This window comes from Lutra lutra, chromosome 5, assembly GCF_902655055.1.
Source record: "Lutra lutra chromosome 5, mLutLut1.2, whole genome shotgun sequence".
NCBI lineage: Eukaryota > Metazoa > Chordata > Mammalia > Carnivora > Mustelidae > Lutra > Lutra lutra.
In genome coordinates this window covers 32,828,160-32,841,567 of record NC_062282.1, presented here as the reverse complement: position 1 = coordinate 32,841,567, position 13,408 = coordinate 32,828,160, and the positions used below count along the sequence as shown (strand labels likewise).

The following is a 13,408-nucleotide window of genomic DNA, read 5'->3' as shown; positions in this document are numbered from 1 at the left end:
CAGAGCATGAAGTCTGATGTGGCAGGCAGGTGCAGGGGGGCTCAGTCTCAAGAATCAAGACCTGAGATCGAGCCCTGAGCCAAAATCAAGAGGCAGAGGCCCAACTGACTGAGCCACAGCAGCTCGCAGACCCTAACACCAGCAACTTTTAGAGGTCATACATTAAAAATTTGAATATAGAAATAACCTACTAGTTAGAAATGATTTACTTAGGTGAAGAGTTAAACCTGTAATGTATACCTTTAATTTTTCAGATAGAAGGCATTTTTTAAAGATATATTTACTTATTTTACAGAGAGAGCGCGCGATCCAGAGTGTGTGAGCCAGTGCACACACACGCATGAGTTGGGGGTAGGGCAGGAGGAAAGGGAGAGAAATCTTGAGCAGACTCTGCACTGAGTGTAGCCCCGATCCCAGAGCCTGATCCCAGAGCCCTGAGACATGAACTGAAGCAAAATAAGAGTTGGATGCTTAATTTGACTGAGCCACCCCAGGCGGCCCTGATAGAAAGGCATTTTGTAGTAGCTTTATGTTTATGGTAAGGTGTCCTGGGGAATTGGACTGAAGTATGCTAAAATCTTTAGACTCCTTTATTTTGAATTTTTCATTTTTAAATCTTCTAGAGACTACAGTATTGTAAGAATTCTAACCTCTTAATTATTGGCCATCAGCATTGAGAGCATGAGGATCTTTGTACAGTATATAGCTTAGATGGCAGGAAAACTTAATTTTTTGAAGAGTAATTTTTCTTGGGGCACCTGGGTGGCTCAGTGGGTTAAACCTCTGCCTTCGGCTCAGGTCATAATCTCAGGGTCCTGGGATCGAGCCCCACGTCATGCTCTCTGCTCAGCAGGGAGCCTGCTCCCTGCCTCTCTGCCTGTCTCTCTGCCTACTTGTGATCTCTCTCTCTCTGTCAAATAAATGGATAGAATCTTAAAAAAAAAAAAAAAAAAAAGAGTAATTGTTCTTCACTCTTCTACTAAAATTGAAAACAAAGTTTGTTTACTAATTTTTGTAATTAACTTTTAATAACTTTATACTCAAATCCACTTTGTTTGAATGATTCACATCCTAATTCACAATGCAGATATACTATGGTATTTTCTGTCTGTTTTCATAAACTCGCTTGCCTAATCTGCTCAGAGAAATTATATTTGGGTAAAGGCATGGCTATGAATAAGGCAGAAGTATTTAATTTTAAATTTATCAAGGTTCAGGGGCGCCTGGGTGGCTCAGTGGGTTAAAGCCTCTGCCTTTGGCTTAGGTCATGATCCCAGGGTCCTCTGCTCAGCAGGGAGCCTGCTTCCTCCTCTCTCTCTGCTTGCCTCTCTGCCTACCTGTGATCTCTGTCAAATAAATAAGTAAAATCTTAAAAAAAAAATTTATCAAGGTTCATCATTATCTTTTTATATCAGCTTAATGTTCAAAAAATGTTTTTAAATTACTTCATTTGTGTCACGTAAATTGTTTTGGAAGAAAACAGTTCAAGACCTTGTGGTAGTGTTAATTAAATAGAAGAAATGTATTGTAAATATGCATATATACGTGGGTCATTAATGAAGTCTCCTTTTTCAGTTTGGATAGGTCTTCCTGTGAGGTCTGGATGAGTGGGAACTTTTACTTAAAGCAGTATTTATGGATCAGTTCAACAGTTTATTTCATCAGTTTATAGACATCCTTTCCCCAAAACCAGACTGAGCTAACAGCCTGCAGTAGTTAATTAAGTCAGTTGGCTTCATTGTATTGCAAATACCAGTTTAGAATCTTCTGTGAACCAGTCAGCTGGGCTTTCTTCCACAGCCTCAGGTCCTTTTTGCCTTGGTAGGAGGTCTTGGGCTATTGGGAGAAGTGGGTTTAAAGTTCATCACTAAAAAACATTCTTAGCTGATGTCATAAGGACCACAGTAAGGTAGTAAGAACAGAATTTTAGCTATAGTCTAAACTTAAAAAAATTCTTGACTTTTGTTTTCAAAGATGATACTGATAGAATTAGTATAGAATCTTTATGTGTAGTGTGTAGCAATGACCATAGAAACCACATGCTAATAATTCTTTATAAAGCATCCATATTTAAAATTTTTGATTGATTGACTCTCAAGTTTGTAATGATTACATAATCCCATTAATGTGTCCTGTTACAGATTGTATGCAGGTCCAGAGGTAGATATATGGAGCAGTGGGGTTATTCTCTATGCTTTATTATGTGGAACCCTTCCATTTGATGATGATCATGTGCCAACTCTTTTTAAGAAGATATGTGATGGGATCTTCTATACCCCTCAGTATTTAAATCCGTCTGTGATTAGCCTTTTGAAACATATGCTACAGGTGGATCCCATGAAGAGGGCCACAATCAAAGATATCAGGTAATAATGCAGCTTGGAGATTATCAGATCTAATTATCAGATTTAATAGTTTCAATGATACAAGTCAAGTGAAAGAAAAAATTGCAGGACAGTATGTACAACGTAATGCCATTTTTATATTAAAAAATACAGTATATAGGCACATTTATTTTATTTTGGAATTTAAAAATACACACTGAACAGGCACCTTAGGGAAAGAAGATTAGTAATAAGGAGGGCTTTTGCTTTTTTACTTATGCATCTTTCTTTTGAAATTGTAACAATGAATATTGTATTTGTTTTTAAATTTGAAAAAACCACTAATGTGAAGTAAAAAGGACCCTGGTGGGATTTTACATTTGTCGTGGCTCTGCAAGATTTTCTGTAGTATGCCTCATATTTGACTTCCATGTATTCTCATTAGGATTAATACTTTTCAGTAGTAGTAAATTTCTGTGTCGCTATTTGAGTTCTGATCTTTTGAATTACTCTTTTTTTCTTTTGTTCATTTCAAGTTATGAAGAATTTTAAGGTGTAGTTTTGGGCTAATACATACTGAATCACATGTGAAATTACTGGTTTGTAAGTTTAATATGGAAGGGCATGTTTGTACCACCAGTGGAAAAGGACAGATCATTCTCTAAAATTTAAAATATCTAAGTGAGAGATCCTTTTTCTTGTGTTTTACATATTTTTTCCAATTTAGATGTAATGTGTGACAACTGGAAAAGACTTAGAAGACACCCAAAAAATAGAGAGCTAAAATGATCTCTAATTCTGTCACCCAGAAGATAGTCCTTATTCTTTTGGGTGTTTTGCTTTCTTGATGTTTCTAGTTTTAGCAGTTTTGGACATAATGCAGGTCAAACATATCCTTTTATATATGAAGTTAGGAGACTCTCAGTTCCTTCATTAAAAAATGCAGAGATATTTTTATCTTCATAGAATTGTTTTGTGAAGTGAGAGAATGTACAGTAAGTACTTAGCCTGAAACCTGCCACATGGTAAGCATTCAGTGAACGATACCTGTTTTTGTTGTTATGGTTTTTTCACCAGACATTATATCAAAAGAGAATTATAATGAAGCCACAGAATATGTTATTTTTCTGAGCTGGAAATAAGCTGGTCTTTGTCATTTGTTTGCCAGTCATTTGTACCAAAACTTTAAATAAAAGTGGAGACATTTCTTTTCCTGTTGGTACAGCGCTGCTTTCTCCTTCTTAAAACCAGAAGGAGGTTGGAGCATTTCCTCCAGTGTACACAATGAAATGTGAGCCAGAAGAGGAAAGTCTGTTTGAAAAAATGAAAATACAAGATGAATACAAATATAAATGAATTCATATCCTAAACTCCCCAAACTGTTACTTGTAGTCTCATCTCTACTCAGAATTCTCCTCCTGACCCTGCCATTTTCTCTCAGGGAACATGAATGGTTTAAACAAGACCTTCCAAAATATCTTTTTCCTGAGGATCCATCATATAGTTCAACCATGATTGATGATGAAGCCTTAAAAGAAGTATGTGAAAAATTTGAGTGTTCAGAAGAGGAGGTTCTCAGCTGCCTTTATAACAGAAATCACCAGGACCCTTTGGCAGTTGCCTACCACCTCATAATAGATAACAGGAGAATAATGAATGAGGCCAAAGATTTTTACTTGGCAACAAGCCCACCTGATTCTTTTCTTGATGATCACCATTTGACTCGGCCCCATCCTGAAAGAGTACCATTCTTGGTTGCTGAAACACCAAGGGCACGCCACACCCTTGATGAATTAAATCCACAGAAATCCAAACATCAAGGTGTAAGGAAAGCCAAATGGCATTTGGGAATTAGGAGTCAAAGTCGACCGAATGATATCATGGCAGAAGTTTGTAGAGCAATTAAACAGCTGGATTATGAATGGAAGGTAAGAAAGAAAGGGCAATCTGATTATAAGCACATTTGGCAAACCTGTAGTCTAAAGTGTTTTCTAGAAGAACTGCTTTTGATTTTGTTTTTGTCCATACCATACACTAGGTTGTAAACCCCTATTACTTGCGTGTTCGAAGGAAGAATCCTGTGACAAGTACATACTCCAAAATGAGCCTACAGTTATACCAAGTGGATAGTAGAACGTACTTACTGGATTTCCGTAGTATTGACGGTATGTACATCCCACAAAATAACATAGTTGACATACTAGACTTGTTTCCTAACTTGGCTTTTCAGTCTTTGATTCTTTTGAAGCTTCTTCTTCTTCTTTTTTTCCCTCTTTGGAGAAGGTTTATTGAGAGAATTTCCACAGTGAAGTACCCCCACATAAGAGTAGTTTGCATGTTTCAACTTGTCCTTGTTTAAATCTGGGGCTGTCCTTCACCTGCTTCTGGCATTTTAATGGGCTCTGAAAAGGGCAGATTTCTCCCCTTGACGTCATGGTCATCTTCAGCTACACCCCCAGCCTTCGCCTGAGGCAGCTCCTAGAGATCCGCTTCCGGCCAGGTCCTTGAGCCACAGATGCTCTTTCAGTTGCCTTCCCTTGATGAGTAGAACATCCTGACTCTCAGGTGGTGCCTCCTCTTGTTTCAGTCGTTCTCCCTGGGTTGTTGTGCACCCACATGCTGGTTAGACCCTCGGTCATCTTTTCTTTGTTTGGATTTGGATCTTGACCTAACTTCTAGTTCACCCAGTTGAATTCAGGTAGCGAGAAAGCTCACAGCAGAGAGAACACGACTGCCTTGATCAAGGCTCTGCTTACCTCTTTCGAAGCTTCTTGAATTGTTCCTAGTAATTCAATAGCAAAAGAGTATAAAATGTGATTTTGTGCCTCTGTGATGTCAGCATTTGTGAATCGTGTTTTTCTTGTAATCTTACAGTATATTGTCCTTTTAAGATTATCTTAAAGCCAGATGTAGTCTGATCCTAAAGTGATAGTTTCTGCCACATTTCTGGTTTTTGGTGTGGTTCATTTTGGTAAGATAAAATGTTTTATTTGGAAATGTTGATTTTTTTATTAAGTATTTTTTATATCTGATATTTAATATTTTTAATTTTCATTTAAGAATTAAAGTACAATTAGCTTTTAGAGTTGATTGATAAGGCAATGTGAACAGATTTGATTAGCTCATAGAACAAGAAATTATTTGTCAATTAAGCTTGCAGGGGACTGAGAGAGAAGTGTTTTGGACAGGTTAGGGACTTAAACAGTTATTTTTCTCCTCTTACCCAGTCTATTGCTCCCAGCCTGAAGCTAGAGACATATCAAAGATATGCATCCTTTATTAGTTTTGTGAGAGCTGCATGATTCCAATTTTATCTGTCTCTCAATAAAGTGTTCTTAAATAACCACTTTTTTTTTTTTTAAGATTTTATTTATTTATTTGACAGAGAGAAAGAGAGAGAGCACACAAGCAGGGGAAGCGGTGGGTAGAGGGAGAAGCAGACTCCCTGCTGAGCAGGGAGCCCGATGCAGGGCTTGATCCCAGGACACTGGGATCATGACCTGAGCTGAAAGCAGACGTGTAACTGATTGAGCCACCCAGATGCCCCAATAATAGATAACTTTTATATGAACGCACTGTGTAAGGATTCCTGGGACTAAAGCATCTTATGTTCAACATAACTGTCATAATTAGTTACAAGTGATGTTGTTAACTTTAATTTTGGATTGTTGTCCATTTCTATTTATCTACAGTCATAAACAGAGACAATTGATGGTCAAATCACTGAAATATTCAAACTTTTTAAGTTGGGTATTTTATTTTAATTGGTCATCAAAATGATGACATTACTGCAGTATAAAATCTTTAAAGTACCTCCTTGAGGTTTTTTTTTTTTTTTTTTTTTAATTTATTTGGCAGACAGAGATCACAAGTAGGCAGAGAGGCAGGCAGAGAGAGAGAGAGAGAGAGGGAAGCAGGCTCCCCACTGAGCAGAGAGCCTGATGCAGGGCTCGATCTCAAGACCCCGAGATCACGACCTGAGCCGAAGACAGAGGCTTTAACCCACTGAGCCACCCAGGCGCCCCCCTCCTTGAGTTTTTTTAAAGAAACATTAAATATTGTTTTACTGTTTCAATATTTTGAAAACCTGTACTTAGAAAATATGTCTTTGATTACCATTATGTATAGTTTGCTAGAATATCTTAACTATTTAGACCGATTAAGTTGAGGCAAATTATTAATTGCAGAAAGCAGACGTTTTTGTTCTTATTTTTATTTTGTTGTTGTTATTTTTAAATGGGAAAAATATCTTGTATGCCAGTGTGCCAGTGTGTGTATATATATATATATATATATATATATATATATATATATATGAGTAGATTATAATAGACTTTTCATAAATGGTGTGATGCCAAACATGGTTTGAATTTTTTTTTTTTAAGGTTTATTTATTTAGTGGTGCATGGGTGGCTCAGTTGGTTAAGTGTCTGCCTTTGGCTCAGTTCATGATTTCAGGGTCCTGGGATCTGGTCCCACATTGGGCTCCCTACTCAGTGGGAAGTCTGCTGCTGCTTCTCCTTTTTAATTTATTTATTTTTTTTAAAGATCTTATTCACCTGACAGAGAGAGATCAGAAGTAGGCAGAGCAGCAGGCAGAGAGAGAAGGGGAAGCAGGCTACCTGCTGAGCAGAGAGCCTGATGTGGGGCTCGATCCCGGGACCCTAAGATCATGACCTGAGCCAAAGGCAGAGGCTTAACCCACTGAGCCACCCAGGCGCCCCTGCTTCTTCTTCTGCTGCTCCCCCTGCTCATGCTCTCTCTCAAATAAGCAAATAAAATCTTTTAAAAAAATGTTTCAAAAATTTATTTATTTATTTGAGAGAGATAGAGAGTGAGAAGGAAAGGGGTAGAGGGAGGGAGAGAACACCAAGCAAATTCCCCACTGAGCATGGGGCCCTATGTGGGGTTTATTCCCATGACCCTGAGATCATGACTTGATTCAAAATCAAGAGTTGGATATTTAACTGACTGAGCTACCCAGGCACCCCTGAAATTTATATTAATTCAGATTTCCCATATGCGTACACTCTTAAAAACTAATTTATGTTATCTGTTAAAAAGCCTGATGGAACACAGGTGATTCATAATTCAAGTAAATACTCTCTCTATCCCAGCATTATTAAAGAGTATAACTATATATATGTTCTCTCACAACAGAGCCTTAATTAAGTACAAGTATATGGCAGTTCTTCATTGGCCAAATCAATTGAATTAAGATTTATTACTACTTCTGTTCATCTAAGATTGTATGGAACTGTTAGATGAGATTTACCTATGAGTTTTTTGTCTTCTTTATAAACCAAAGGATAGTACCTTTTTAGTATCAGAAAGACACAGGTTTGAGTGGTGATATACTGGCTAGAGCTGCTTGTCTGCTTATCTTTCTGTCCAGATGCTGTTTATCTGCTAACAACATATTAATGTAGTCTGCGATATGGAATGTATTTTATATTTCTCATTGTTTTTGGATCAAATTTATAACCTTGGGTTTATTAGCCTCTGAGTTTGCCAGTTGAGTGAGTATTTACTGTTTTGTTTTGTTTTAAAGATTTTATTTATTTATTTGACAGAGAGCACAAGCAGGGAGCGGCAGGCAGAGGGAGAGGAGAAGCAGGCTTCCTGCTGAGCAGGCAGCCAGATGCAGGGCTCGATCCTAGGACCCTGGGATCATGACCTGAGCTGAAAGCAGATGCTTAACTGACAAAGCCACCCAGGCACTTTGAACATTTACTGTTTTTGTACTCTGTTTCTAACTTTAGTTTTTCCTTGATTTCTGTTTGTTGGAATCATTCTCTTCTATGAGATCTTAGCTATGGAGAGAAAGTGGGAGAGTGAAAAGCACTGAAATGATAGGAGATGCAGGTTCTAGATTTACCTCTCTGTTCATTTATTACCTGTGGCAAGTCACTTCACTTTCTGGGGTTTATGTTTATTTATCAGTAGAACAAAGGGTTGGATGAGATGATTTCCAGTGTTATTTCCAAATTTTAAGTGCATTTATTCTGTGATTTTAATATAGAGGGATTAATTTTTATCACTAGGGAAGGATGTTTATTGAGTCCCATGGTTATTAGTTTATTGGGCTTTTAGCTTTGGATTGCAAGACTGATGAGTAACTGTTTACTGTGCCCAATCTCGATTAGCCATCAGGAGAATACATACTGTAAGGAAAAAAGGCAAATGGTTTAACACAGACTCGTCACCTCTATTTTAGAAAGTATTCAGCATAAACATGGTTTCGGTAGCTGGTCATTGGTCTCAAAGAAGCAAATTAAATGCTATTAAACTTTTGGGGGGTGTCATGGATTATAATACATTGAAATTTTTTTTGTCCAGACGAAATTACTGAAGCTAAATCAGGGACTGCTACTCCACAGAGATCGGGATCCGTAAGCAACTATCGATCTTGCCAAAGGAATGATTCAGATGCTGAGGCTCAAGGAAAATCCTCAGAAGCTTCTCTTACCTCATCTATGACCTCACTTGACTCTTCTCCTGTTGACTTAACTCCGAGACCTGGAAGTCACACAATAGAATTTTTTGAGATGTGTGCAAATCTAATTAAAATTCTTGCACAGTAAACCTAAAACTTTGCTTATTTCTTTGATAGCAATAAGCATGCATAATAAATAATAGCCAAATGCTTCCATATATAATCAAGTTATACCTAATTATAACTGAGGATTGGCCTTTTGGAATGCAGTTTGCACAGGAATTGGAATATGATTAATAGTTAAAAGCCTAATGTGCAAAAGTGAATTAAGATAATTTTGTTCATTGTTCAGTAGGCATATAGCATAATGTAATATTCACAATGAATTATAGGTCTCTCAGGCTCACTTGATATTTGGCTATTTTATATTTAGTGTAGACAGGGCTTTGTAGAATATTAATTTACCATAAAGGCCTTCATATATTATTACATGTTGATGTGTTATATAACTGCTTCATAAATTTATTCAATAAATATTTGCCTAGAATCCCCAGAGATCTTTATAGGTGATTTTGTTTTGGGGGCTCCTTATCTTCTTAAATAGCAAGTATCTTCTAACAGTAATGACAGTCTGGATGACCATTCCATATCTCTTCCTTTAATATTTTTTAGTATCTGGTGAGCACATCAAAGATATTAGACACAATTAAAATTTTCTCTTTAGCTTGGTAAGTCCAAAAATGCACAGAACTTATATATTCAGATACTCTAGGCACTAAGGTAAATCTTAGTTTGTCTTACTATATTCTGTATATAAATCTCTTTTTGTCACAAGAGCTGAGTTGCGTATACTATAAATCATGTTTTTGTCAATCTCACAAAGTTCGCTGCTCATGTCAGTATTGAATGTATATAAAAAGTTTCTAGTCATTCAATTATGTATCTTTTAAATTGATTTAACACACAGAAAGAACATTTCTTACAAACTGTTTAAATGCTCAGATATGACTTTTTCTCCCAAATTTTATTGTGAACATTTTTAAAAACAGAAAAATTGAAAGGCTGTAGGGTGATCACATGTGTATCTACCACTTAGATTCCACATTGGTCAACGTTTTGCCATGTTTGGTTTATATCTATCTATATATATAGATAGATATAGTTGTGTATATATATGTGTATGTGTGTTTGTGTGTGTTCGTGTGTATGCTTTTTCCCCCTGAACCACTTGACTGTTGCTGACATAATCACCCTCAACATTTCAAGCATTTCCTAAAAATAATGACATTTTCCTAAAACATAAAATTAGTAATTCCCTAATGTCATCCAACCATGCCCCAGTTGCCCTCCAAATTTCTTATATAGCTCATTATTTCAAACCAGGATTCAGCGAAAATTTACACATTGCATTTGGTTATGTCTCCTTAGTCAGATAGGACATTATTATTTCAGTATAATATGGAACATATTGGTTAGTGCTTCTAAATGGTCACATACGTTTTGGATTTCAATCACTTTTTAAAAAGTAGCATTATGGGAACTGCCTAAAGATGGTTAAATAACCTTTGTAAGATCTCTATATTTTCTTTTCCTTGCTCTTTTTCCTAGTAGCATTCCGTAATAGTTGTAAATGAAAATTTAAAGTCATATCAGTTAAAATTGGTGTCCTGTGTATGCTAATAATAAAAAATACTATATCACCCATAATTGCCTTATACTATTTTAACTCCAAGGTATTGATTTTTTTGGTATCGATCATTTTTCCATTGCAAAAGAGCTATCTTATTTCTCATTTCATACCTTTGTATTATAGAAATGTTTTTGGCAAATACAGTGAGCACCTAAGTATTCAGACAGTAATGTACTCAAGTGTCTTGATAGCTTACATACTTAACTGTCGTAGATTTGGTTCCAGCGCCCCTAGAAATGTGCACTGAATTCAAAAGAAAAATCTTGTTTCTTTTTGTCCAGGGCTTCTCTATTCAACTTAGAATCTGAAAGCTGTATAAACTAATAGGAGTTCAACTTAAATAATAAGTTCACAAGTGTATTTTTAACTTGTATGTGGCCCCGTGTTTTGGGGAATATTGGCTTAATGTAGGGTCTGTAAAATGCAGCATTATGTTTCTGATGTTAAGAACAGAAGACTGTATTTTTAAAGTTACAGATTTGTGTATAGAACTAAGGCATCTTCATAATGTCTCTATAAGCTGTTGAGGGGAGTTCGGGAGAACAAAAGGAGGAACCAATTAAATAGGACCTTCTAAAAATTGTTAATTTTGTAAACTTTGCTTCTTATTAAGTTATTGTGATTCCTTTTAGTTACTGAATTTTATTTTGAAGATATTTAAATATTGCACTTGTACAAATAGTATGATAAACGCACAGATTATTGCAGTAAATACTTTTTTAAGCTGGGATATTTGAAATGACAACTTTTGGTTGAATATGTCAAGGTTGCATCAGAACTTTCAAAAACTTGTAGTCTGCAAATTCTTACTAACTGCAGATAAAGGGAGTTGATGCAAATGATTTTTAATCTTTTTTTAATTATCTTTTCAGCAATTTATATTTTTTGATTTTCTGCAACCATATTTTTACTTTGTCTTGACAACTGAAAGATGTATAAGGTTTTTGCCGGAAATGTACTGTATACATAGTTTTAAATATAACAGATTTTACTGATATGTAAAAAATTTTGCCATTAAAATAAATGATTTCTCACTGAGAGGAACTTTTCTACAGGTTGGGGGATATGGGAGCTTAATATATCTAATTTAATTTCACTGAAATAAACTCCATTGCTTTTACTTTGATTATATTTTCTCTTGAGATGTGTTTGTAGTTTTTCAGAGTTTTAAATTATTTTATACAAAAAGATGAGAGCACACTCTCCGCCCCCCTTCCCTGCACACTCCCCACCCCCCTTCCCTGCCCACTCCCCACCCCCTTCCCTGCCCACTCCCCACCCCCCCTTCCCTGCACACTCCCCACCCCCCTTCCCTACCCACTCCCACCCCCCTTCCCTGCTTCCCACCCCCCTTCCCTACCCACTCCCACCCCCCTTCCCTGCACACTCCCCACCCCCCTTCCCTGCACACTCCCCACCCCCCTTCCCTGCCCACTCTCCACCCCGCTTCCCTGCTTTTTGCAGTGCTACCACTTACCCGAATGAATGCTTGGTGGACTGTGGACTGTGGCTGGATGGAGAGCTTTGTGCATCTGTGCTCTGACTGGCACCTTCCGAATAAGAAACAAGTGTGTTGTATAAATCTTTTCCCCTAACTCTTGTCCATCTTCTCCACCCACAGCAGGAAATTTCATTTTCATTGTGAATTCTCCTGACAAGGTGACTGAAATTCCACGTACAACACAACTATACATCGGTGATAGGGTAGAAATCAATCTTCGTAGTACAGTATGTCTGAGATGTGTTCATGTTTGTTTTGACTGGGGTATATTTAAGCATATAATTTAAAATACTTTGATTTAAAAAATGGATGATAGGGGCGCCTGGGTGGCTCAGTGGGTTAGGCTGCTGCCTTCGGCTTGGGTCATGATCCCAGGTCCTGGGTTCGAGCCCCACATTGGGCTTTCTGCTCGGCGGGGAGCCTGCTTCCTCCTCTCTCTCTGCCTGCCTCTCTGCCTACTTGTGATTTCTCTCTGTCAAATAAATAAATAAAATCTTAAAAAAAAAATTAAAAAAAATGGATGATAAAAACATCATTTTTTCATGTTACATTGTGCTTAAATTTTTTAACTTCTGGGAAAGCTAAGAAAAAAAGCAACCTATTCATAGCGGACCACCTGTGCATCTTTTTGACAATGTGTCTAAATATAAAATACAGTGCTTAAACACATCTTAGCATTCAAATATGATCTTTGTCTCAACTAAATTACTGATTTTTTATTTCATCTAAAAACCACCTGAACAAAAAAATACTAAGATGAATACAATAAAAGCCAATGTAGTTACCCATTTTCTTTGTTGTCAACATTGGATCTGGTTAGAATTCCACTACTGTTAGAATTCAACTATAATGAAATCTTACATCCCATATGGCATTATTAGGCAGGGCTTGATTGAGCTAGATTGTTGGCATTCTAAATCTTTAAAATAGTTTGACAGTTGTAACAAAACAGTACTAAAGAATGCTATGAATAGCACGTAAGATTGTTCTTTAGGGAATTTATAAGTTGCTCTAGATATTTATTTTCCCTGACTGTATACAATTGTACAATAAATTTTCTTGTTTGAAATATCAATATTTATTGAACTGTCCTATTGTAGACAAATAGGCTGTTCTATTTATTGTGAGTGCCAATAAATGGTAACTATGACAAACTTAGAGGATTTCCAGCAACTTGGAAGATGATTATATTGTCAATTAACAGTATGAGAAATGTATTAAATATACTAATAGGAACTTCAAGTTCATAGGCTTAAGTAAGTGGTAGGTAGTGTGAAAACGGTGTGGGAGGTTGCCTTTACCAGCGTAAAACTATTTGAGAGTTTTAGGAAAAGATCCCTAGAAAGGGGTACACCTTCAAGTACCACTTAATAATTTGCACTGCAACCTATATGCCCTCAAATAGCTACTATGAGCCAAGCACTAAGAATGTGACCATAAGGCATAAACCTGCAGTG

The 13,408-nt window shown here is 36.7% G+C and overlaps 1 protein-coding gene across 5 annotated transcripts in view; it reads left to right on the top strand.

The window, feature by feature from the left end:
- The window catches only part of PRKAA1 (protein kinase AMP-activated catalytic subunit alpha 1), a 34,532-nt gene extending 22,953 nt beyond the window's left edge, over positions 1–11,579 (top strand). For all 5 annotated transcript variants that reach the window (XM_047730353.1, XM_047730352.1, XM_047730355.1 and 2 more), the window contains 4 exons: positions 2,142–2,366; positions 3,766–4,252; positions 4,363–4,489; positions 8,664–11,579. In XM_047730353.1, coding sequence (XP_047586309.1) covers positions 2,142–2,366; positions 3,766–4,252; positions 4,363–4,489; positions 8,664–8,908 — 1,084 coding nt within the window. In that variant the 3' untranslated portion in view covers positions 8,909–11,579. The remainder of the gene's footprint in view (positions 1–2,141; positions 2,367–3,765; positions 4,253–4,362; positions 4,490–8,663) is intronic.
- The last annotated feature ends 1,829 nt before the right edge of the window (positions 11,580–13,408 follow it).